The 24,878-nt window shown below is 37.0% G+C and overlaps 1 protein-coding gene across 1 annotated transcript in view; it reads right to left on the bottom strand.

The window, feature by feature from the left end:
* LOC143237849 (rhomboid-related protein 2-like) overlaps positions 1-24,878 on the bottom strand; it is a 161,715-nt gene that overhangs the window by 4,121 nt on the left and 132,716 nt on the right. The window contains exons 5-9 of the mRNA XM_076477523.1: positions 14,616-14,846; positions 11,474-11,616; positions 9,062-9,174; positions 3,817-3,917; positions 3,193-3,247 (exon numbers count right to left, since the gene is read on the bottom strand). Coding sequence (XP_076333638.1) covers positions 3,193-3,247; positions 3,817-3,917; positions 9,062-9,174; positions 11,474-11,616; positions 14,616-14,846 — 643 coding nt within the window. The remainder of the gene's footprint in view (positions 1-3,192; positions 3,248-3,816; positions 3,918-9,061; positions 9,175-11,473; positions 11,617-14,615; positions 14,847-24,878) is intronic.

Here is a 24,878-nt window from a genome sequence, read left to right as displayed (position 1 = left end):
CCTACCGTCAACTCTTGGGCTACTCTTTTACCAACGAATAGTGGGATTGACCGTCACATTATAACGCCTCCATGGATGAAAGAGCGAGCATGTTTGGTGTGACGGGGATTCGAACCCGCGACCCTCAGATTACGAGTCGAGAGCCTTAACCACCTGGCCATGCCAGGGCCTGACAAACTCAGACAGACCTCACTTAAATTGTCAGTAAGAAAAGAATCAACAGGAATATGAAACTTCAGTCATACTTTTTTGTTTTTTCTTATTGGTCAACACAAAAAACACACGAACTTATTTGTTAACAACAATATGATTAAAATGTAATCAGATTTTTAATATTTCAGCTAAAACAAATTTAAATAATTCTCATAAAGTAACGAAAATCGCCCATCAGTTTGTTTTCTATAAACATCAAGCACCAGACGATAAGTCCTGTGATCTAAAGTACAAACTTAGCACACACTTGTAAGTAAACATTTGATATAAACTGTTTCATACTTCATGTTCAACACATATTTCTTTCATATGAATTATTGTCACCACAAACAGCAGGGGCCGGTTAACGTTGATGGTTTTGAAAATGTTTTTGAGGGGAATTACTCCTGATTTATGTTTGTTAGGGACAATGTTTCATATCTGAAAAGCTACTCACTTACTATACGACCCGGCATGGCCACATGGTTAAGGCACTCGACTCGTAATCCGAGGGTCGCCAGTTCGACTTCCCCGGCGCACTAAATATTCTCGCCCTTTTAGCTGTGGGGGCATTATAACGTGACGGTCAATCCCACTATGAGTTGGTAAAACAGTATCCCAAGAGTTGGCGGTGGGTGGTGATGACTAGCTGCCTTCCGTGTAGTTTTACACTGCAAAATTAGGGACAGATAGCGCAGATAGCTTTCGTGTACCTTTGCGTGAAATTCAAACCAAACTTACTCACATAGTGGGAATTTAGGGGTGGTTACAAACTTTAGTTGCTACCCACCACTACATAATTAAAATGAAATGACTCCTAATTTTGGGGGATTTTAGATTATAACGAGGAAAACGAATTTTGATATTCGTTTAGTTATGAGAATATTTGGAAATGAGATGAATTTAGAAGAATTTTAATCTGAAGAATTAACTTGTCATTATGTTATTTATAATACTATGAAACGCGGTCCTGGTAGAGATTCCATTGGTTAGTTGTTATTTGTAATCTAATAGAGAAATAACTAATGTGCAGAAAAAATATTGATGCAATTTATAATGGAACATTAACTTGGAGAAACCGTGTTGAATATTTAGTAAAAAAGAAATTTGGGGCGAGGTTAAATATGTTAAAAATGATTTTTAAATAAAATGGATATATGGGGCTACAATAATTACAATTTATAAAGTATACATGAGATCTAACAGATTAGGCAGGGATGACCTTGTTTACTATAACTGTTGATAATTATTTTAGTCACGATATAAAATGGTTTGATATTAGCGACCAGGTCACCTAATCAACACGCTCCCTAAAGTTCTTCACAAACAACTTTCTATGCTCACCATTTTAGAAGGATTAAGTATCATTGTTAAGTATTAACAAAGAAAGAAAATATTTATTGTTATTACAAAATTTAAAATTAAAAACAAATTTTGGAAGAATTAACATGTATAATTTATCCTGTTATTAAATTCATAATGTTGAGTTTGAATTAATTAATATTTTTATTATTTTAAACTTTCTTTATAAATTACTTTATTTCTATTTTAGTTTACTTATTATTTCTTATCCTACATAACTTACAGAGGTTTATTTTAATATAACTTAATTTTATATCAATGTATAAATCAACTTTAATTTATTTTATGTCAGGTATCTTTCATAGAAATATTGATAACATTCAGGGTTTTGGTTTGTTTTGAATTTCGCGCAAAACTACTCGAGGGCTATCTGCGGTAGCCGTCCCTAATTTAGCAGTGTAAGACTAGAGAGAAGGCAGCTAGTCATCATCACCAATCGCCAACTATTGGGCTACCCTTTTACCAACGAATAGTGGGATTAACCGTCACATTATAACGCCCTCAAAAAAAAAGGGCGAGCATGGTTGGTGTGACGGGGATTCGAACCCGCGACCCTCGGATTACGAATCGAATGCCTTAACCACCTGTCCATGCCGGGGCCTATATTAAGGGAAAAATGAGGTAGACAATAAAACCAAACAAGAAAGATATACGGATGGAGAAAGCAAATCCTTTCATACACCTTGACTCGAAGAAGTCAGAATTCAATCTTGAGTTAAGGTATTTGTAACTGGTTGTTAATTAGTTTGTTAATCTTCTTTATCTTTTCTGCTTTCAGTGAGTAGTTCCAAATTCTGCTGGTGTCTAGACCCTGATCTCGATTAAGACTTGGCTGCTTTACAGAAAGATAAAAAAAAGACATAAAACTTTCTCAAATGTCAACCACACTGCCTAACGTACCGTTCCAAGACGCCTGGCATCGATATTACATGTTTAACATCAGAATGTTGATATATCAAAAGGTCTTCGACCACTTCCGTGAATATATATCGTCCAGAAAACCATCGATTAGTTTGAAGACTGAGCCGACTGTAACAACACAAAGGTTCGTAAGACGCATGTTATTGCGGTTGAGAGTATATGACTCAATCTCAAAGTTGGTATCTTGCTGTTACAGGAGATAACAATCGAAAGATGGTGTTTGCCTGCTTGCGTTGTATGCGATGATTTTCCTTGTCCAGATGTTCAAGAAACTGTACAAATTGGTTTAAAAATGGTTGCACGTTCTGCTGGTGATACTTGAAGCACTTATAACCAATTCGAAAAGAAAAACACTCAGAGAATGTCCAGCTATCATTCTTCGCATGAGTGAAATACCCAAACACAGTGAATAACTTCAAAGTAACGAGTGTAACAAGACTCTATAAGACCACTATAGCCCAATAGCTGGCAGCGATTCATTTTGACTAGCTACTCTTCTTCTGGCTACTGGTTCAAAATCATAACCAGGATCGGCTATAACTGGACCGTACTGAAGCCCTTTAATTTTGTATGTGTTTGTGAAATTTATATTTTATAATATATGTAATAATTTTCATTTAATGCCATATAAAATAGGATTAACATTAATAATATTAAAAAATAACAACACTCAGAAATGTTAAGACCTTGAAATTTATTTCAAGAGAACAGACTTACCAATAAGAAAAATGCCAACTAATCTCATGAAGCCAAATTCCATCTGGTTGTAGTTCTGAAAGGAAAAAGACTGTCTTAGCAGAGACAAAAAGAAAAGTAAAATTTTGTTATCATAGCACAAAAACAAAGAAAACAGTATGTCAAGTCACAGAAGTGAAGTGGAGTTGACATCCAATAATATAAACCTGAACACTGTATTGTTTGTGTAAAGCTACTCCATGGCTGCCCACGCCAGCTAGCCCTAATTGTGAAGTGACGGACCAGAGGGAATGCAACTACTTAACACAACCCACCACCAACTCTTGGGCTTCTCTTTACCAACGAGTATTGACGTTGTAGACAGCATGTTTGGTGATGGGATTCGAACTCAGGCCCCCGCATGTTGCGAATCAAGTGCCTTAACCACAAGGCTCTGATCTGTACCAATGATTAACTTGGTAACCGTTACAAATGCTTCATGTTTGCGCGACCATAATGACAAGCACACTTAACATCTTATCAAGTAGAAATGTGACTAGTAAACAAAAGTGTGGCACATCTCAGGTTGTGAAATAAATGTGTTTTCTTAACATTCTGTTCTTCAGTAATTATACTTGCAGAAAAATAGGTGAAACAGGTACTCACCAAAAGGACGTTGGCGAGATGAGCAGCTAAAAGAGCGTAAACGCCACCTGATGCTCCGACCAGATACACATCGGTGTCGAACACGGATGTTCCGAGAGAACCTTAACCAACAGAAGAGAGAACGTTAATTCAGTATATATTACAGCAACGAACAACACGTTAATTAAAAATAAAATAGCCACCAGATGCGCCCTCAAAGTGTCATGTCTACGTGAAGACAAGATTATTGTCTTCATATTAACATGTGTGTGTTTTTAACAGCATATCTCAAAATAAAACAAAATGGAAACCTCAATAGCCGCGACACTTGAAATTCTTTCAGACAGGGTTAGAATAAATTAATCTTTGAAGCCTTTGTTTCCCTTATTATTGCCTACATAGTTGTGTGTGCCAACAATACTAAGCCTTGAGCGTACGTATGTCCAATTAGATTTTATTACCTGCTATCAAAACCAAGTCTTACTGACTGCCCAACTTTGTCTAAATTCTGGTGTTTGAATAGAATCTTAGCTTTCATCATTACAGCTTTCTTGGTTTGTTTTGGATTTCGCGTAAAGCTACACGAGGGCTATTTGCTCTAGACGTCCCTAATCTAGCATTGTAAGACTAGAGAGAAGGCAGCTAGTTATCACCACCCACCGCCAACTCTTGGGCTGCTCTATTACCAACGAATGGGACTGGCCGTCACATTATAATGCCCCCACAGCTGAAAGGGCGAGCATGTTTGGTGTGACGGGGATTCGAACCCGCAACCCTCAGCTTACGAGTCGAACGCCATAACACACCTGGCCGATCTGTAGAGAATGAAATAAACATTACTTTTGTGTTGCTTTAATACGAACGTCCTCAATATGGGCGTCCTTAATACGGGCGTCCTCGTCATCCCTACATAGAGTTCTTGTACCATCTTCGATAAAAATAAATTAGTTTGGTTTGTTTTGAATTTCGTGCAAAGCTACATCAGGGCTATATGCGTTAGTCATCCCTAATTTAGCAGTGTAAGACTAGAGGGAAGGAAATTAGTCATCACCACCCATCGCCAACTCTTGGACTACTTATTTATCAAAGAACAGGGGACTGACCGTCACATTATAACGTGCCCACGCCTGAAAGGGCAGGGCTAGCATGTTTGGTGTGATGGAGATTCGAACTCGCGATCCTCAGATTGTGAGTCAAGTGCCCCCTATCCACCTGGCCATAAAAACAACATTTCCTGATCGCACTTTAAAGGACGTTTACAATTATCACTGTATTCAATTATTATGATTTTGCGGTAACAAAACAGCAAAAACACAGACTCGAACTACTGTCTGTATACAGTTTTATATAGATGCTTTACTTTCGCACCTCAAACTATAGGAACTTGTAAACGTTTCACAGAACGAAGGTCAATTATCCAATTGTTAACACTATTAATTATGAGGTCGAATAAGTAAGTGAGTCAGGTAAAAGAAAGATAGCAATAGGTGAGTCAAGCAAGAGAAAGACATCAATAGGCGGGTCAAGAGAGAGACAGACAACGATAGCTTGGGCAAGTAAGAATCAGAGAACAAACGCGTAGAAAACAAATATACATCTTGGTGGAGATGTACCGAGACCAAAAGTACTAACAAAAGAATAGGCGTGTGTGTGTTTTTAACAGCATATCTCAAAATAAGACAAAAGGGAAACCTTAATAGCCGCGACACTTGAAATTCTTTCAGACAGGGTTAGAATAAATTAATCTTTGAAGCCTTTGTTTCCCTTATTATTGCCTACATAGTTGTGTGTGCCAGCAATACTAAGCCTTGAGCGTACGTATGTCCAATTAGATTTTATTACTCATCATGACCTCTCCCAGATCACCCTCAAACAAAAATTACTTAAAGCAATATTAGAGTAAATTAATTTATGATACTTGGGTGTGTTCAAATACATCAATCGAAAGGATTTGACTTCTTGAGTCGAAAATTAAAATTAGATCTTAAATCGGTGGAGAGGTGTTGGAGCTATGAGCTAAATGTTTGTATTTGAAAAAAAAACAAAAAAACTCGCGTTCTATGAACCGCTGACATGCGGCCAATAAATCCCACATCCATTTCTAACACACCAATATTAGGTTTAAAGCCCCCTGACTCTACAGTTTATATTTTTTTTAGCTCTTAATCCACGTCTGTCTTCCCAGAGCTGTACCTTAGTCGTGGCCCCACCACCCACCTACACAAACCTATTTTTGCACGCATTAGCGGGGGAAGTCCTTAATATTGCTAGCACTGGATTTGGCTAATATAAGTAACAGATATATGTGACCAACCAATGATAGATTTTGACCACAAATATTATTTCTTCATTGGTCACAAAGTTTTAAAAAATAATATGTGAATTACACGTTTCATAGGAGACTTTAAAACCTTTTTTTAAATATTGAAATGACACAATTACATTGTGAATCAACATTCAAACACAAATAATATCTAACGAATTCCAGTTGAGAATGTCCAATGTAGTTAGTGTAGTTATTTAATTACTTCAGAACATCTGTTATTTCTCTGCACTCTAGGTTATTTTCCAGCCTTTGAGACTTGAACTTTAACACCTGCTAAAAAATAGTAAACTATTCGAAGTTAAAAACTAATTTTTGTACTCTTCCTTTAACGCTGCTTTCAAAAACAGTGTTGGATAGAACTTTTAAACAATACGTTAACTTGATTGTTCTTTATTATGCCTTAATTACAGGGATTATTTTACATTGTTAGATTAGTATACGGGTTAGGACTAACCTAAATCTCTTTGAATAACTGAAGTACTTTTGGGTTTACCGACGAGAGTACTCAGCTCATCAAACAATGCATTATAAATTTCGAAAGCAACCACGTAAGGACAGTATATTTAATTGGATATACTTATTTCATTTTTGAATCTTATTTTTGATCTAGGCTCGTGGTTCATATTGGTCGGAGGATAATATTCACCTAATATTTTTGTAGCCCTAGTTTTTAAGCTTCTCACAAGGATAAACCGTCATTTTAGCATTATCAACCATACTTATAAAAATGGCTTCTAGGGACGCTGTCAACAAGTTATTTGTTTGTTTTATTATTAAGTAGAGTGTGTGTGTGTGTTTTCTTATAGTAAAGCCACATCGGGCTATCTGCTGAGTTCACCGAGGAATTCGAACCCTGATTTTAGCGTTGTAAATCCATAGACTTACTGTTGTACCAGTGGGAGACATGTTATGTAGAAAGCAACACAAATGGGCTAGCTGTACTCTGCCCACTGCGGATAATGAAACCCGATGAGTCACCGAGGGGTGTGTGTGAGGTGGAGAGAGAAGTTCTTATACACCCACTTCCTTCGTTTCATAAATAAACACAATGCTTGATTAGATCATATTTTTAGTAACGTGTATAATTTTGGTTTAGCCATAAATAATAATCAATCAAATAACTTTCCTCACATACAGTAGATGTATTTGTTTGTTTTGGAATTTCGCACAAAGCTACTCGAGGGCTATCTGTGCTAGCCGTCCCTAATTTAGCAGTGTAAGACTAGAGGGAAGGCAGCTAGTCATCACCACCCACCGCCAACTCTTGGGCTACTCTTTTACCAACGAATAGTGGGATTGACCGTCACATTATACCCTCCCACGGCTGGGAGGGCGAGCATGTTTAGCGCGACGCGGGCGCGAACCCGCGACCCTCGGACAGTAGATGTAATACTGAAAACGATCAACGTAGGTTATTAATAAAATAAATTCACTTAGAAACAACAATTTAAAAGTGGGCGCATAATATATCTATAATACACCTTTATTATTTTTGTTTGAAATTAAATACAAAGCTACACAATGGGCTATTTGTACTCTGCCTACCAAAGGTATTGAAACCCGGTTTCATGCGGTGTGAATCCGCAGACAAAGCGCTGTGCCACTGAGGGAAATTATATCAGTAAACGTGGGTCAAGAAACTCGAAGACGGTTCGAATGGAAATGTGCCAACAAAATTCTTAGAAGACTAAATATAGCTTTCTCTGTCGAAATGACCCGTTACTTTGCATATTGTCTAATTTAATTAGTAATTACTAAAATATATAAATTAATTAATTAATTTGCTTCTTCTTGTACTTACGAAATATTCTTCAAAAGAAATCTATTTGTTATAATCACGCTAGGAGCGAAGTATGAAATAGAAAACACAAAAACCAAAAATGTCTTCAAAATCTTAATATTAGGCAAAACATACCACACGTGGGTGTAACAGAAAATTAAGGCGTTTAGTACGTGTCGCCTACGTCACATCGCACACCATCCGTTTCTACGGTAATCGTCACCAGATCTAATTCGTCTACTCTGTAAACAAACAGTTGTGTACTTTTATAATTTCTTACACGTCTTATGTAGTTTTATTAACAAAAAAGTTTTGTACGTATCTGTAGCAGCTTCTAATAAAATAAATGTTATTTTAATTTTAGTGCTGGCATGTATAAATATTTAACTGATGGAGATCCACCTAAGTTGCTTGTTCACCGAACTGTTGTTTGTAGATCCAAGAGTTTACTGGTAATAGGCTCGCGTGTTTAAACTATTGCATTTAACTCCAGCAACTACTGCCAGGGTTTCTTATGTGTTTTACTCTAAACATATGAGAGACTCCACATAATATTTGTGGTCACAAATCTAACTCCTCCATTTTGTGAATAATGTTTTTGTTGATTAAACACTCACCTGATGACGTAAAATTAGAAACGTGTCACGTTCTGCTGTTGAAGCTTAACTGATTAAACCATCTTCCCCCACCCTACCCTTCTCAGTTTACTTCTTCAGATTATTTTTATTTGTCTAATTTAAAAGAGAAATAATATATAGAATACTTTCACAAGTTTCTTAGTAAGTGGACATTATAGTGAAGATCATATCAAACTGAACAGATGAACGAGAGGTGCTAACAATATAAAGTAAAAAACTAGGACAAACAGCTTGTGGGTTATGTACAGATAATAAGGAAGAATAACAGACACGTTTACAGGTTATCCCCTAAAGCGTGATAGTATTGAACTAACGAGCAGATGTTGAAAAAGTAGCAAAATCTTTGTCGCGTAAAAGCGAAATGTTTGTTGATCCAAGTTACCTTTAACCTAACCCTAATACAACAAGTTACAACGAACGGTAGCTTGACCATGTTTTATCTATTAGTTCCCAGGTGGATAGCTATGCTCAAATCAATCATAAGGATATGCAGTAAAGTGAAAAGTTCTTGGGAAAACTCACCTGCTAGAACTCCTGCCATGTATACGGTTCCTATTCTAAGAGATCCATGGACCATCTCTAGAGGGAGACCTACTAGTACTTGAACCAATAAGTTGAAGAGAAGATGAATCCACCTGAAACAAACAAATCAGTGACTTTCTGAACATCAGTATATGGAGAATTCCGTGTGATCTGTTATAAATAGTCATTCAGAACTTAGGCTATCTTCGAAGAAAATATATCTTCTTCTTTCGATTTTTCTTATTTGTTAGATTACAGAAAATCTTCTTCGTTGCTACTTTACTGATTAACAAAACCAAAAAAACAATTGTTTGATTCGTGACAGAGTCAAAATACTAGGACCTACACATCAACGTCAGTTCTGCACTGATTGCTGGAGGTGGTGTAATGGTGTGGGAAAGCTATTTTAACAAGGTATAATATTTTGATTTCTGAAATGCAAGGGCTTTTCCAAAACAATTATGCAATGATCCATTGTATTTTTATTGTTCGAAGGTGGTTCGACACGTGAAACAGTGACCTCAGTCGCTCTTTTTGACCAGGACAACAACTGAGCGTCCTTGGAACGAAAGTGAAAGTCGCAGTTGGCCATTATAATCCTTTCCCCACATTTTTCGACAAATGGGTTTCAATGAACAATTATGTAATACTTTCTAACATAAAAGCTACTAACTTTTTCCTATAAAAATAAGAATTAATATTAATCAATATTAATTACGAGTGACAGGCAAAAAAAACCTCTTTGAGCTTTGAACACTCTGCCTTAGTTCAGTATCCTCGTAACCGGTCATGTTTTCGGCCGTCCTTACTATCCATCAGCTTGGGGTATTGCAGAGTTTATACCATTACCGTTACGAAAGATTATTTAACCGTATCTCATATTTGTTTGTTATTAAGCACAAAGCAACAAATGGGCTGTAAGTGGCCACTACGACTATCAAAACCCGATTTTAAGCATTCTACGTATCTAAACTACCCCCCCCTCCAGTGGCACAGCAGCATGTCTGGAATTACAACGCCAGAAACTGGGTTTCGATATGTGAGGTGGGAAGAGTACAGATAGCCCATTGAATAGCTTTGTGCTTAGTTACAAACAAAAAAAATTTACCAGTGAATCAATAAGGGAACATTTAATAGCAGCGAGGCCTAATAAATAATTGAAGTATTACTTTAATCGAGATTTTTTGTGTTTTTCTAAGGAAACTGTTTGATTCAGTTTATTATGGGTCCGACATGGCCAGGTGTACTCGACTCATAATCCGAGGATTGCGAGTTCGAATCCCCGTCATACCAAACATAATCGCCTTTTCAGCCGTGGGGGCGTTATAATGTTACGGTCAATCCCACTATTTGTTGGTAAAAGAGTAGCCCAAGAGATGGCGATGAGTGGTGATTACTAGTTGCCTTCCCCTTACACTACTAAACTCGGGATGGCTTGTAGTTTTGCGCGAGATTCAAAAACAAACAAACAAATAGTTTATTATGACAGTTGGGCATGGAAAGAGTGTTTGAATATATATATATATATTTTGTCATGGATCACTTAAGAAAATGCTTTTTGTTCCATACTAAAACACTAATACTTGATTACAAAAACAACAACAGAACTTTCGTCTGTAACAATTTGTATGTACCACCAAAACATGAAACTTACGTATCAAAATAGTAGATCGCCGGAAGTTTTGACGAACCATCATATTAGTCCCCTTTATGTAGGTTTTGTATTTATATTTAAAATGATTTCTGTCTAAAATATTTATTATTGGAATATTTAATCAAAAATTACTTCAATTATTTTGCCTTTTTGAAATCCGCTTTTGCTGTGGGTTCAAGTATAAATTGTAAGCCATTGATTATAAAGTTCTGTTAATACGTCAAATTTGATATCGTTTAGTAACATGCGTAATTAAACACTTGGATAACAAAGAATAAATTGACACATCTAAATGAACACTTTTTGTAATTTGCTTTGTGCGACGTTTGAGCAGTAAATTGTGTTTTTTTTTTTTTGCAAAGCCACATTGAGCTATCTGCTGATTCCACCGAGGGGAATCGAACACATGATTTTAGCGTTGTAAATCCGAAGACTCACCGCTGTACTAGCGGGGAACAGGCAGTAAAGAACATGTTACCATGGAATCAGGCCTAATTTATTATCACTTATCCAAGTATTTTTTCACACGTCTAGCGGAGTAACACTAATTCAAAGGTTTGTAATCAAACTCCTTTGGTAACAACACAAAACGAATAAAAATAATTGGTATACTTATATTTTGACAAATATAGTCCTATAGAGAATGGTTAAGAAACACTTTAACCTGGATAAAAAATTAACAACAACAACAAATTACCTTGTATAACATATTTTACACCAATAATTGAATTATGTGGGGATTTTGAAATTGAACTCACCCTGCATGAAGAACCATGTAGAAGACAAATCTCCAGACTTCGAGCCGTTTGTCGGGACGGTATATGAAGATACTATCAATAGGCACGGGACCTGTGGTTGTGATTTCCCCCATGGTAACGGTGTAGTAAGTGAAAAAACCGAGCTAGAAAAATAGTAATAAAGAAATATATGACCACACGGAGAAGCAGTAAGAATGGTTTTAAGCTCTAAGGAATATAACCCGCAGTAGAACATGGCGTTAGGAAGAAGGATAACTAGTAATGGTTAGTGAGAAGAACCAGAAAAATGGTTAATAAGCGTGTGCTTTTCTTATATCAAGGCCACATTGGATTGTCTGCTGTGTTCACCGAAGGGAATCGAATCCCTTATTTTGGCGTTGTAATTCCGTAAACTTACTGCTGTCCCAGTGGGGGGACTGGTTAGTGAGAAGAACCAGTAAAAATGGTTAGTGTGAAAGGTCAGTAAAATTGGTTAGTGTGAAAATCCAGTAAAACTAGTTAGTGAGAAGAAACAATAAAACTGGTTAGTGAAAAGAACCAGTAAAACTGGTGAGTAAGAAGGACCAGTAAAACTGGTTTATGACAAGAACCAGTTAAATTTGTTAATAAGAAGAACCAACAAAAGTGGTTAGTGAAAAGACCAGTAAAACTGCTTCGTGAGAAGAACCAGTAAAACTGGTAAAAAAAAAAGGATCAGTAAAACTGGTTAAGCGAGAAAAACCAGTTAAATCAGTTAATAAGAAGAACCAATAAAATTCATTAAAGAAAAAAAAAACAGTAAAACTTTGGTGAGAAGTGTATGTTTTCTTATAGCAAAGTCGCATCAGACCATCTGCTGAGTCCATCGAGGGGAATCGAACCTCTGAGTTCAGCGTTGTAAATGCGTAGACTTAATGCTGTATTAGTGGGGGGGGGCTTAAAGAGAAGTACCAGTAAAACTGGTTAGTAAGAAGTACCAGTAAAACTGGTTAGTGAGATCTATGTGTAATAAAGAGACGTTAAGGATAAGTGCTTAGATTTTTTTATTTAAAATTATCAATAAGTATTAGTGAAAATCAGAAAAAAAACTGTTTGCGATAAGTTGAAGTATTGACATAAAAAATAAGAAAAGAAACTCGACTAGAGGAAAATGAATGAGTAATGAGGAACTTGAACCAGAAACGAAAGGAATTCAAAATATTGCTTTGTAACAGTAAACAGAAGGGAAAAAATGAACAGAAAGACAAAACGTTGCTTGTGGAATGGCAGAAAATACCTGGCAAACTTATTTGTGGAACAAAAAATTAATTGAAAGAAATAATAATACAAACAGCAAGCAATAGGAAGAGCATACTGAGAATCGCTGTTTGTGAAATAACAAAACAAGCCATAAGGTTGGACGATGTCTGAGGAACAGTTACTAGCAAGTAGAAGACAGAAGGATAGAGAAACTTAAGTGCTGTTTTTAGCTCAAATATTGGAGCAGGCAGACTCGCCAACTGTGTATGAGGTTGGAGACCCAGACGGGAGACTGCGATCTATTAATGTAATACCAACTTCCTATTCTTAACATTAGAGGCTGTCCTTGACGTTCACGTATTATCTTCTAATGAGAAGATTAAGCTATAATAAATAGAGAAAAAAGTATATAAATAGACCCCTACACTTATACAGGTTCATAGAATGTCGGCAAATAACCCTATGTATGCGGTTTCGTGTCACAAAGCTGTGCATATACAAACAGTAGAAACATTTTTAGATTAAAGAGATTGGAATGAGTTGACGAACTAGACTACAGCAATGAATCACTAAAGCAAGCCCAGCGTGAGTATAGAACATAAAAACTATAGCTACGTCCTTGGAGTAATATTATAATAAGCAGTGCTTACATGCAAGTATAACAAAACAACACTTGCTCTTAGGCTTAGCTCTAATGTTAGATAATCATGATAATAAATAAACAAAAATGGACGTTTTCTGAAACAAACTGTTGATGAAAACTACAAAAGAAAAAAACCCATGTTTGTCACAAGACATTACACTTAAACTTATTACGTTTTCTAACAATGCCTTCCTTGTTGGGTCCTGCACGGCCAGATGGTCAGACACTCCACTCGCAATCTGAGGATCGCGAGTTCGAAATCCCGTCACACCAAACGTGCTCGCCCTTTCAGCCGTGAGGACGTTCTAATGTAACGGTCAATCCCATTATTCGTTGGTAAAAGAGAAGCTGAAGAGCTGGCGATGGGTGGTGATGACTAGTTGCCTTCCCTCTAGTCTTACACTGCTAAATTAGGGACAGCTAGCGCAGATAACCCTCGTGTAGCTTTGCGCGAAATTAAAAACAAACCAAATAAAGCGTTCCTTATTCAGTCCCTTCGGGCTATTTCAATATATAGCAATATTTGAACCTTACTACTCTAGCCATATTCATTGCCGACGACGCATTTCTCTCAATCCAGAGCTCATCAGGCCGGCTGGGACACAACAAACATAGTAGTAATTGGAACACTATTTACATAGGCCACTTATTAGAACATAGCTATTTACAAACCCTAAGAAACTGAATAAATAATGTAATAATCGTAAAACTAATTTTATAATGAGTTATAACTACTATCTGATAGCCATTAATGGAAGGTAATAATTGACACATTTATCTGATTATGTACTTACGTCCTGATGTTCAAAATCAGAAGTCTGCAAAAAACATGGCGTTTAAACCATAACAGTAGGAAAACCTCAACAGCCGCGGCACTTGAAGTTCTTTCAGATAGGATTAGAACAAATTTATCTATGAGTATCTATGAGACCTTTATTTCTATTTTTATTAGTTACATTTTCCCTTTTATTCTGCGCTAGCAATACCAAGCTTTGGAAGCAGGTATACACGATTTGATATTATTTCTTATAACGGCCTTTAACAGCCTATTCTAATAGTTAAAATTCTTTTAGGCAGGATTATAATCGATTAATGTATGGTCGTGGTCAAACATATCAGTCGAAAGGGTCTGACAGTTTCTGAGTCGGAAACTGTAATTAGATGTTAAATCGATGAAGAGGTGAAGGACTAAAAGCTAAAAGTTTGTACATAAAAAGAAAACAAAAAGTAAAAAGAACCGTCCAATGAGCCATTATGCCGCGGCTAAAAAATGTTTCTCACCTCTATAAGGGTAATAATGATAATAAACAGTGGAGGAGGGCAACACGTGTAATGGTCAGCGTAGTATTTCCGATCACGATCGTCTGACAGGAACTCGTGGGCGACAGCTCTGACCATCCTGTGAAATAGACGCGGCTCCTGGGTGAGCAAATGAAAATCGTTTTCGCTCCAGACCTCCCTGTCTCGATGATGGACAGCAATTTTAAAACTTCGAGTCCTCTTTCCACTCATCTAGAGAACATGTAAATATATATATATGTATAGACAGTTAAAATAATATATATATTAAGTTTGTAAGTTACAATATTTTATTAATAATGTTGATATACTGATACGAAGATTAATAGATAATGGATTTAGTAAAGACATTTGAGATAAAATTATTAAATTATTCTGTAATAAATACAAAGAAAGCAAAATCAGAGAAATTCTGCTGGAAATTATTTTTGGTTAAAAATAAGATAATCTAAGAATTTGACACTACCTTATGCGGATGTACACCTGATGTTGCATATAAAAGCACGACAGTCACAGTAAGCTATTACTTTGTTGATGTCGTGTTAATTAGTACCTCTACTATACTGGGGGAAGGAATGCTAACTTCAAGAGGTAAGTTTTATCTTACTTACCACCAAATGGTAGTACCTTATTTTCTTTATTTATTATTTTAATTTTTTCATCTTTTTGTGTGTGTTTTTTTTTTCTTATTTTAACTTGAGAGAGCAGTCACCTTCCCACAACTGTTTGCAGGCAGTGAAGGGTGACATAGATGTGGAACGTTGTGGGCTTGAGCACCCACAATCTCCTTATTCTAATTTCTTTTATCTTATGTGAGACTATCGAATTGGAGGTTAAGAGTAATAGACAGTGTATCCCCACCGCAATGTGGGTCCAACCTCCGCAGTCACCACCAAAACTTAGGATATATTTTATAATTCCACGCTGTAGCTTGTACCCTAGGATCTATTTTAAAATATGCAGCGTAATTTGTATAATTTTTATGTGTTTTGCTTATGGTTTAAAAATTTGTGGTTATAATTAATCAGAGGTTAGGATTTGCCGTTTTTAACGCAGTGCTTCCTCGCGATTTTGTTTATTCATTTAGCTTCATTTGGATGTGATTAATTAATTTCACTAAAATATGCATATTTATATATACACTGTTGAAAACATTATACTTTTACACACACGGTTAAAAACTTGTATATAAATATATACACACTCATTGTGAAAACATGTAGTCATCCGTAAGGTTAAATATTGTATATCATTACCTAACACGATATTAAGAGCAAGGCATATTATCAGGTGTTTTAATAGCCCTAGGGGAAATTATGACTAAAATATCTGTAGCTACAATACTATAATATCATTAAGAATTAGAAAGTAGCACATTTGCAGTGGATATTTGTAACGAGGAGATCTGAAACTATAATAATAAAGTGTAATTACGAAAACGAGAGTTAAAATAGTATACACGAGACTTCTTTAAATAATATTTTCAATATAATAGTTTTTCAATAAGTTAGTATGACTGGTTCACACAGCATGTCTTATTTAACGCTAACAAGACAGCATGACTGGTTCACACGGTAAGTCTTATTTAATGTTAACAAGACAGTATAACTGGTTCACACAACATGTCTTATTTAACGTTAACAAGACAGTATAACTGGTTCACACAACATGTCTTATTTAACGTTAACAAGACAGTATAACTGGTTCATACAGCATGTCTTATTTAACGTTAAGGGGATGATATGACTGGTTCACACAGCATGTCTTATTTAACAAGACAGTATGACTAGTTCACACAGCACATACTATTTAACGTTAACAGGGCGGTATGACCAGTTCACAGAACACGTCTTATTGAATAAGACAGTATGAATCACCGTATTAATTCATATTAGGGATCGCACAGTAATTTCCTCAAAACTCTAATAGAAAAACACTTTAAAACCAAGACTTATTCTTGAAACAACACTTCAAACCTTCACTTTCAATAGCTAAGAACATTGATAGTAAGCAAAATGAGTAATTTCACGATCAGAGACAAAATTTTCCCATTTATATACGTCATTATTATTATTTTATAAGCCTGCAGTGATATCGACCGGATATTTTACACAAAAAACCTATATAGATATACTGTATAAAGGCTGCGAATATCCATGACCTATTTAAAAGTTGATAATTTTTAAAATAAAGCTGATTTACGTGGTTATCAATACATAATATATGCGCTGTTATTTTGAGTGGCTGCTTTTGTACTTGACGCGTGTTAAACCCTTGTTAACACGAAATCTCGGGCACAAAGCCATATGGCTCAGTAAATAATTATATATCTACAGTAGTTATCATAGTCAAAATAGGAATTTGTAGCTTAAGAAAACAATGTAGAGACTATTTCCAACCTAGTTTATTTACTTTTTATAAGAGTTCCTAGTTGTAGGCTTGAAAAAATAATATAATATATAAAATATAATACTTACATTTTTATTCAACTTGTACTTTTCTGACCACTCCTATTTGCCTTTTCAAATAACATTTTTTACAAATTTTGCTTTATTTAACGCTAACAATACAGCATGAATTAATAAGACGTATGGTTAATAAACACAAAATACTCCCGTCATTAACAATGCGGTATAACTAGCTCATACGTCACATTCATATTTTATTATTATAGAAACGACAGCTCGTACATTAGAAGTATGCCTTTTGGTCGTAAGACATCTATAGAAAAAAGTTGAAGGTACAGTGTCATATACCTAAAAGTTTAACTCTAAATTGTTTACTTTCAAACTGACACAATAAACAAATAGACATCTTAAGCCTTTGTAGCAGCATTCTTCTTCATTCCCAAAAGTGTTGCTTCTTCCGTCTGCCAAGAGGCTCGGCATGGCCATGTATTTAAGGCACTTGACTCGTAATCTGAGGATCGCAGGTTCGAATTTCCGTCACACCAAACATGCTCGCCCTTTCAGCTGTAGGGGCGTTATAATTATAATGTAAAGGTAAATCCCACTGTGTCGTTGGTAAAAGAACAACCCAAGAGTTAGCGGTGGGTGGTGATGACTAGCTGCCGTTTATCTCGTTTTACATGCTAAATTAGGGACGGCTAGCACAGGTAGCCCTCGAGTAGCTTTGTGCGAAATTCAAAAACAAACAAACAAGCTTTCTTAATACCTTCCTACTGGTTTCGCTGTAATCTCACAACGTTGACTTGCGACTCCATAACTCGTTTTGAAGAGGATACCTCACCCACACCATCTTTAAACTATCTCTGCCTCTTTTAACGAAGTTTAATCCGAATTCTGTAGCCATTTCAACAATGCCATTTAGCTTGATACATCGCTGAACTTCACGAAATATTTATATTATCGCTCTGAAACCGGATTGTATATCTGGTTTAGATGGTCTGAAAAATCTATGTTGCGGTCTTCTAAATAGGCACAGTTTTGGTTTGTAAGAAATCATTTTCTAATTAGATATATATATCGATGATCAGAAGAACTCCCCATGTTTAGTAAATAAGGCCAAACAAACTAAATATTAATACTCTTCGTCTTAATTTCGCTGAAAGAAGATCAAAGGTCACATATTTTAACAACTCGCACCATTCGACAGCAGTGTGTTGTCAGTTAGTAGATAAAAGCATGACGTCACATAAGAAACGCTTAATATTGTAATTTATACTATCATGACGTCAGTAAAACGTGCATATGCCATGAATCACGAGAAAAATAAAGCATTCTGTACGCTACAACAAATGATGGAATATGAACTTCAAAATCAAGAAATAAAAATAATAGTTACTATTAAATTTAGTTTTATTTGCTCTTGGAACAGACCACTTTCGGAGACCCTGCGGAAGTACATCTAGTTATTAATATATGTTTGTCATCCATTGGCTGACAGATCTTCAGTTCAGGTTTCAATTGGTGAATGAAGTGCACTTCTTTGGTTATTAACGTTTTTCATCGTTTGCACAGTTTAAAATAATCACCACAAGAAGGAACATAATGACACAAACAAGCATAGTATGTGATATTGTGCCATGAATATATAAATAAATGTTTGTTTATTGTTAATTTATTAGATATTTAGTATTCTAAACCTAACAGGCACCTCATACAACACAAGGACTAGAAAACGTTGTGATATAAATCCCAGGGTTTAGGTATAGTTATCAATAATTCAGAATTGCTGACCGAAGGGTTTGGTTATAGTTTTTTTAATTTCGCGCAAAGCTACTCGAGGGCTATCTGCGCTAGCCATCCCTAATTTAGCAGTCAAGACTAGAGGGAAGGCAGCTAGTCATTACCATCCACCGCCAACTCTTGGGCTACTCTTTTACCAACGAATAATGGGATTAACCGTCACATTATAATGCCCCTACGGTAGAAAGGTTGAACAAGTTTGGTGTGACAGGGATCCGAACCGTGACCAAAGGAAAGACAGCCAGTAAGTTGTATACACCAACACCTTTAACTGAATAACGGGACTGACTGTCACAGTTATAACTCCCCCGCAGATTAAAGTGTGGCTCAAACCTTAGACCTTCAATAGGCAGCTCGGTACACTAACCACTAAACCAGAACAGTCTCTCATTTCATTAGTTGTAAAACATAACGTGTATAATGAAAGAAACAACAGATAGAATATATTTTAAATACAGAATGCTCATGGAAGTTTAAGAGCTATCTACATGTTTAAACATTACAAATTTATTTTATTTATATTTAGAAACAAGTAAAATACCATTAAGTTCTTTAAAGCTTAACATGTTGGTTCCCACACGACCCACCGGTGGGTCGTGCTCTATTTCCTTTATAAAGGGCGACTTATCAGCTGGAACACAACGGATACATATCTACTCTTCCTAAAAAAATAATTATAAAATGGCTGAACCAGCAAAATAGGCTTAGGAGCCAACGTGTTAATATATGTTCTTCTAAGACTGCAACTCTACACAAATTTACAAAACGAAACGTACAATAAGTTGTTTGTTCTGGGGGATTCCACCTTCAGTAAACCTGGACAAAGGCAAATCGAATGAATATTAGTGTTAAGAATTGATGAGTTTAAATACCATAAGTAAATTTTCCCTCTTTTTTTTTTCAAAGGTGTAATTCGAGATGGCTGAATGAAACAGATCGATTTTCAGCTCTGAGTGAAGGTGGACAAGCCACCAAGTATTTTACATTAGATCCACAAGACAGTAAACAACTTCAAACAAAACATACTCTCACTGATGCTAAAATTAGGAAGTTCACGATGCACATTGCATTATTTCCAGCAGATGGTGCTATATATTTATTGCAACGGCGCCACCTGCTCGGTGTCAATACTATTTTAACTAAAATGTCCTTTTGTGTTTTCTTCCAAATCATCCAGAGACGGGGGAACAAAAATCCATCTTAAGTTTTTGTACAACAGCAGCATAATACATGATACATTTACACTTTGCCCTGAATTAAACATAGAGTCAAATTAAATGACACAAGCACAAAAGTAACTTTTAGGACCAGTAAGCAAATACAAGTACCCGTGCACCCAAATCAAATGAAAGAAGAAGTGTCAGTCAGGTACATAAAAGAACACAGAAATCTGTATATACTGGCAAGTGTTACTCAAGCACATAATAGGGTAACTCAGCAAACTCTAAACACTTGAAACTGTTATTCAGGCACATGAGAAGAGAACACAAAAAACTGTAAACACCTGCAAGTGTTATTGAAGCGTATAAGGGGAAAATTGTTTTTTTGTTTGTTTTTCTTATAGCAAAGCCACATCGGGCTATCTGCTGGGTCAACCGAGGGGAATCGAACCCCTGATTTTAGCGTTGTAAATCCGGAGACTTACCGCTGTACCAGCGGTAGGCAAGAGGAAAATATAGTAAACCGTAAACACTGGCAAATGTTACTCGGACAACACAGCCAATTTTGAAAACTGGTGATATTCAGGCACATGAAAAAAACAACAACAAACAGACATGTGTCATTGAGGTATATCATTGTTTAACCAACTTATTAATGGAACAACGAAAAGAAATAATTTAATAAAACGACAGAAAGGGAATTTTAAATATTTGAGAAAAATCCTAATTGAATATCTGGCATGAAGTAAAAGGTTTCTGGAAACGTTTGTTTGAAATTAAGCACAAAGCTCCACCATAGGATATCTGTGCTCTCTCCTTAAGCACAAAGCTCCACCATAGGATATCTGTGTTATCTCCTTAAGCACAAAGCTCCACCATAGGATATCTGTGCTCTCTCCTTAAGCACAAAGCTCCACCATAGGATATCTGTGTTCTCTCCTTAAGCACAAAGCTCCACCATAGGATATCTGTGCTCTCTCCTTAAGCACAAAGCTCCACCATAGAATATCTGTGCTCTCTCCTTAAGCACAAAGCTCCACCATAGAATATCTGTGCTCTCTCCTTAAGCACAAAGCTCCACCATAGAATATCTGTGTTCTCTCCTTAAGCACAAAGCTCCACCATAGGATATCTGTGTTCTCTCCTTAAGCACAAAGCTCCACCATAGGATATCTGTGTTCTCTCCTTAAGCACAAAGCTCCACCATAGGATATCTGTGTTCTCTCCTTAAGCACAAAGCTCCACCATAGGATATCTGTGTTCTCTCCTTAAGCACAAAGCTCCACCATAGGATATCTGTGTTCTCTCCTTAAGCACAAAGCTCCACCATAGGATATCTGTGTTATCTCCTTAAGCACAAAGCTCCACCATAGGATATCTGTGTTATCTCCTTAAGCACAAAGCTCCACCATAGGATATCTGTGTTCTCTCCTTAAGCACAAAGCTCCACCATAGGATATCTGTGTTATCTCCTTAAGCACAAAGCTCCACCATAGGATATCTGTGTTCTCTCCTTAAGCACAAAGCTCCACCATAGGATATCTGTGTTCTCTCCTTAAGCACAAAGCTCCACCATAGGATATCTGTGTTCTCTCCTTAAGCACAAAGCTCCACCATAGGATATCTGTGCTCTCTCCTTAAGCACAAAGCTCCACCATAGGATATCTGTGTTCTCTCCTTAAGCACAAAGCTCCACCATAGGATATCTGTGTTATCTCCTTAAGCACAAAGCTCCACCATAGGATATCTGTGTTCTCTCCTTAAGCACAAAGCTCCACCATAGGATATCTGTGTTCTCTCCTTAAGCACAAAGCTCCACCATAGGATATCTGTGTTCTCTCCTTAAGCACAAAGCTCCACCATAGGATATCTGTGCTCTCTCCTTAAGCACAAAGCTCCACCATAGGATATCTGTGCTCTCTCCTTAAGCACAAAGCTCCACCATAGGATATCTGTGTTCTCTCCTTAAGCACAAAGCTCCACCATAGGATATCTGTGTTCTCTCCTTAAGCACAAAGCTCCACCATAGGATATCTGTGTTCTCTCCTTAAGCACAAAGCTCCACCATAGGATATCTGTGCTCTCTCCTTAAGCACAAAGCTCCACCATAGGATATCTGTGTTCTCTCCTTAAGCACAAAGCTCCACCATAGGATATCTGTGTTCTCTCCTTAAGCACAAATCTCCACCATAGGATATCTGTGCTCTCTCCTTAAGCACAAAGCTCCACCATAGGATATCTGTGTTCTCTCCTTAAGCACAAAGCTCCACCATAGGATATCTGTGCTCTCTCCCTAAGCACAAAGCTCCACCATAGGATATCTGTGTTCTCTCCTTAAGCACAAAGCTCCACCATAGGATATCTGTGTTCTCTCCTTAAGCACAAAGCTCCACCATAGGATATCTGTGCTCTCTCCTTAAGCACAAAGCTCCACCATAGGATATCTGTGTTCTCTCCTTAAGCACAAAGCTCCACCATAGGATATCTGTGCTCTCTCCTTAAGCACAAAGCTCCACCATAGGATATCTGTGTTCTCTCCTTAAGCACAAAGCTCCACCATAGGATATCTGTGTTCTCTCCTTAAGCACAAAGCTCCACCATAGGATATCTGTGTTCTCTCCTTAAGCACAAAGCTCCACCATAGGATATCTGTGTTCTCTCCTTAAGCACAAAGCTCCACCATAGGATATCTGTGTTCTCTCCTTAAGCACAAAGCTCCACCATAGGATATCTGTGCTCTCTCCTTAAGCACAAAGCTCCACCATAGGATATCTGTGTTCTCCACCATAGGATATCTGTGTTCTCTCCTTAAGCACAAAGCTCCACCATATGATATCTGTGTTCTCTCCTTAAGCACAAAGCTCCACCATAGGATATCTGTGTTCTCTCCTCCACGGATATCGAAACCTGGCTTATCGTGGTATGAGTTTACAGACATACCGCTGTGCCAGTGGGAAGCTTCTGAGAAAGAAAAATAACGACACTGAAGAGGCCAATAAAACTACGCGTGTTCACATGTCAACCGTAGAGATTACAAATGTTCGATTTTCCCTTATGGCCTTTTCTGTCCAAAGTTCCCGATTATTATTGTGTTTCAAGAAGCTAGTAGTTTAGAGATGTTATAGTAATATTATGACCTTTTGTGTTCGATATTTCCATTTGTCATCGTGTTTTGAGTAACTGATAATTTTGGAGAGACTTATATTTGGGTCTTATATTATCTTGACTTAGAAAAAAGAATTTACCTGTATTACCTTGGCTTAGATAAGAGACTAACCTATATTACCCTGACAAAACTAAATTCAGCTCAAAAACGGTGTTAAATGTAAATAGTTTAAATGTATACATATGTAAGCAGAACGAGTTACGTCAGAAAGGTATCAAGCGGAACTATATTGATAACCCCCAGTGGCTCAGCGGTATGTCTGCGGACTTACAACGCTAAAATCCGGGTTTCGATACCAATGGTAGGCAGATCACAGACAGCTTTGTGCTTAATTCAACAACAACTCTATTGATAAAAGTTGTTCAAAGAGAACATAGAGACAAGAAGAGTCAGAATAGAAATCTAATTCATTAATTACAGAAAACAGAGGTTCTCATATTTTTCAAATTCACGACCCACATGAGTAGCCAGACAGATTTCTTGGATTTACGTTTGATTTCTCCGTCACACCAAACAAGCTCACCCTTTCAGCCGTGGAGGCGTTATAATGTGACGGTTAATCCCACTATTCGTTGGAAAAATAGTAGCCCAAAAGTTGGCGGTGAGTGGTGATGACCAGCTGCCTTCCCTCTAGTCTTACACTGCTAAATTAGGGATGGCTAGCGCAGATAGCCCTCGAGTAGCTTTGCGCGAAATTAAAAAAAAAAAACACGTTCGATTTGGGGAAATGGGATGGTTATTGTTTTATTAAAGTCTGAGACTTGTACTCGTTTTGTAAGTAATAAATAAAATAATCCTGTTTTATGCGTAACATTAAAATAAAAATTCGTTTCACTGTTTGTGGTTCTGCGATCTCCCACTCCCCTGCCTTTTGGGAACCGCTGATCCAAGTCACAGGATTTTTGGATGTACTAAAGTTAAAGTGGTATATAAAAGATCCTATTAAAGTCTATGCCAAACCGGTTTACTGACACTTACTCTTCTGAAATAAACGTATCAGCCCACGACGTAGTCGGTACTGAGAACTCGGGTCGACGACAGCGGGCATTAAAACAACAACGACAACGACAAACAAACAAACAAGTTTGTCCTTGGATGTTCCCGGGAAAGTGTGGTATATGGAAAGAGCAACAGTACGGAAGGCACTTTCACAGCCCACATCACTGGAATCGCTTCACGTGAGGGCAAACAACTGGCCAACCGTAAGAGCCAGGTGTGCGTAGGTATTGAATATGAAACGGACGGGATGCTCCCCCGCATCAGCTGGGGCTCGACTGGAAACAACCCCACCTTTAAAAGGCGGTTGGCTGAATCTTTAAATTCTTTTGGCGTCTCCAAACATTCCAGACGCTAGACTAACGACTCGGGATACATGTGCATTGGACTTGTCCCACTTTTGGCACCCGGTTCGTCGCGGTCTCGTCATCCGCCATTTTTTTCGAAGAAAACTATACTGTGTTTTTGTTTAGTCCCATACTGATGACCTTCGATAACCTTAATAAACATTACATACTGCTTTCAATAGGTTCATCAACTCATAACATACCTATACCACAGCGCTGCAGTGTGTGTTAAAAATAGTTTCACAATATGTACGCATATATATAATTTTTTTTTTTTCAATGTGGTTCGTCAAATCAGCGTAAAGACAAATCCTACGCCTATTCTGGTTCTAAAAAAGAAAATTTCTTTTATCACTGGAAAAAAAAAC

Source organism: Tachypleus tridentatus, chromosome 13 (assembly GCF_004210375.1).
Source record: "Tachypleus tridentatus isolate NWPU-2018 chromosome 13, ASM421037v1, whole genome shotgun sequence".
In the NCBI taxonomy this organism is placed as follows: domain Eukaryota; kingdom Metazoa; phylum Arthropoda; class Merostomata; order Xiphosura; family Limulidae; genus Tachypleus; species Tachypleus tridentatus.
Note: the sequence above shows the minus strand (reverse complement) of the source record. Positions and strands in the feature narration are given on the sequence as shown.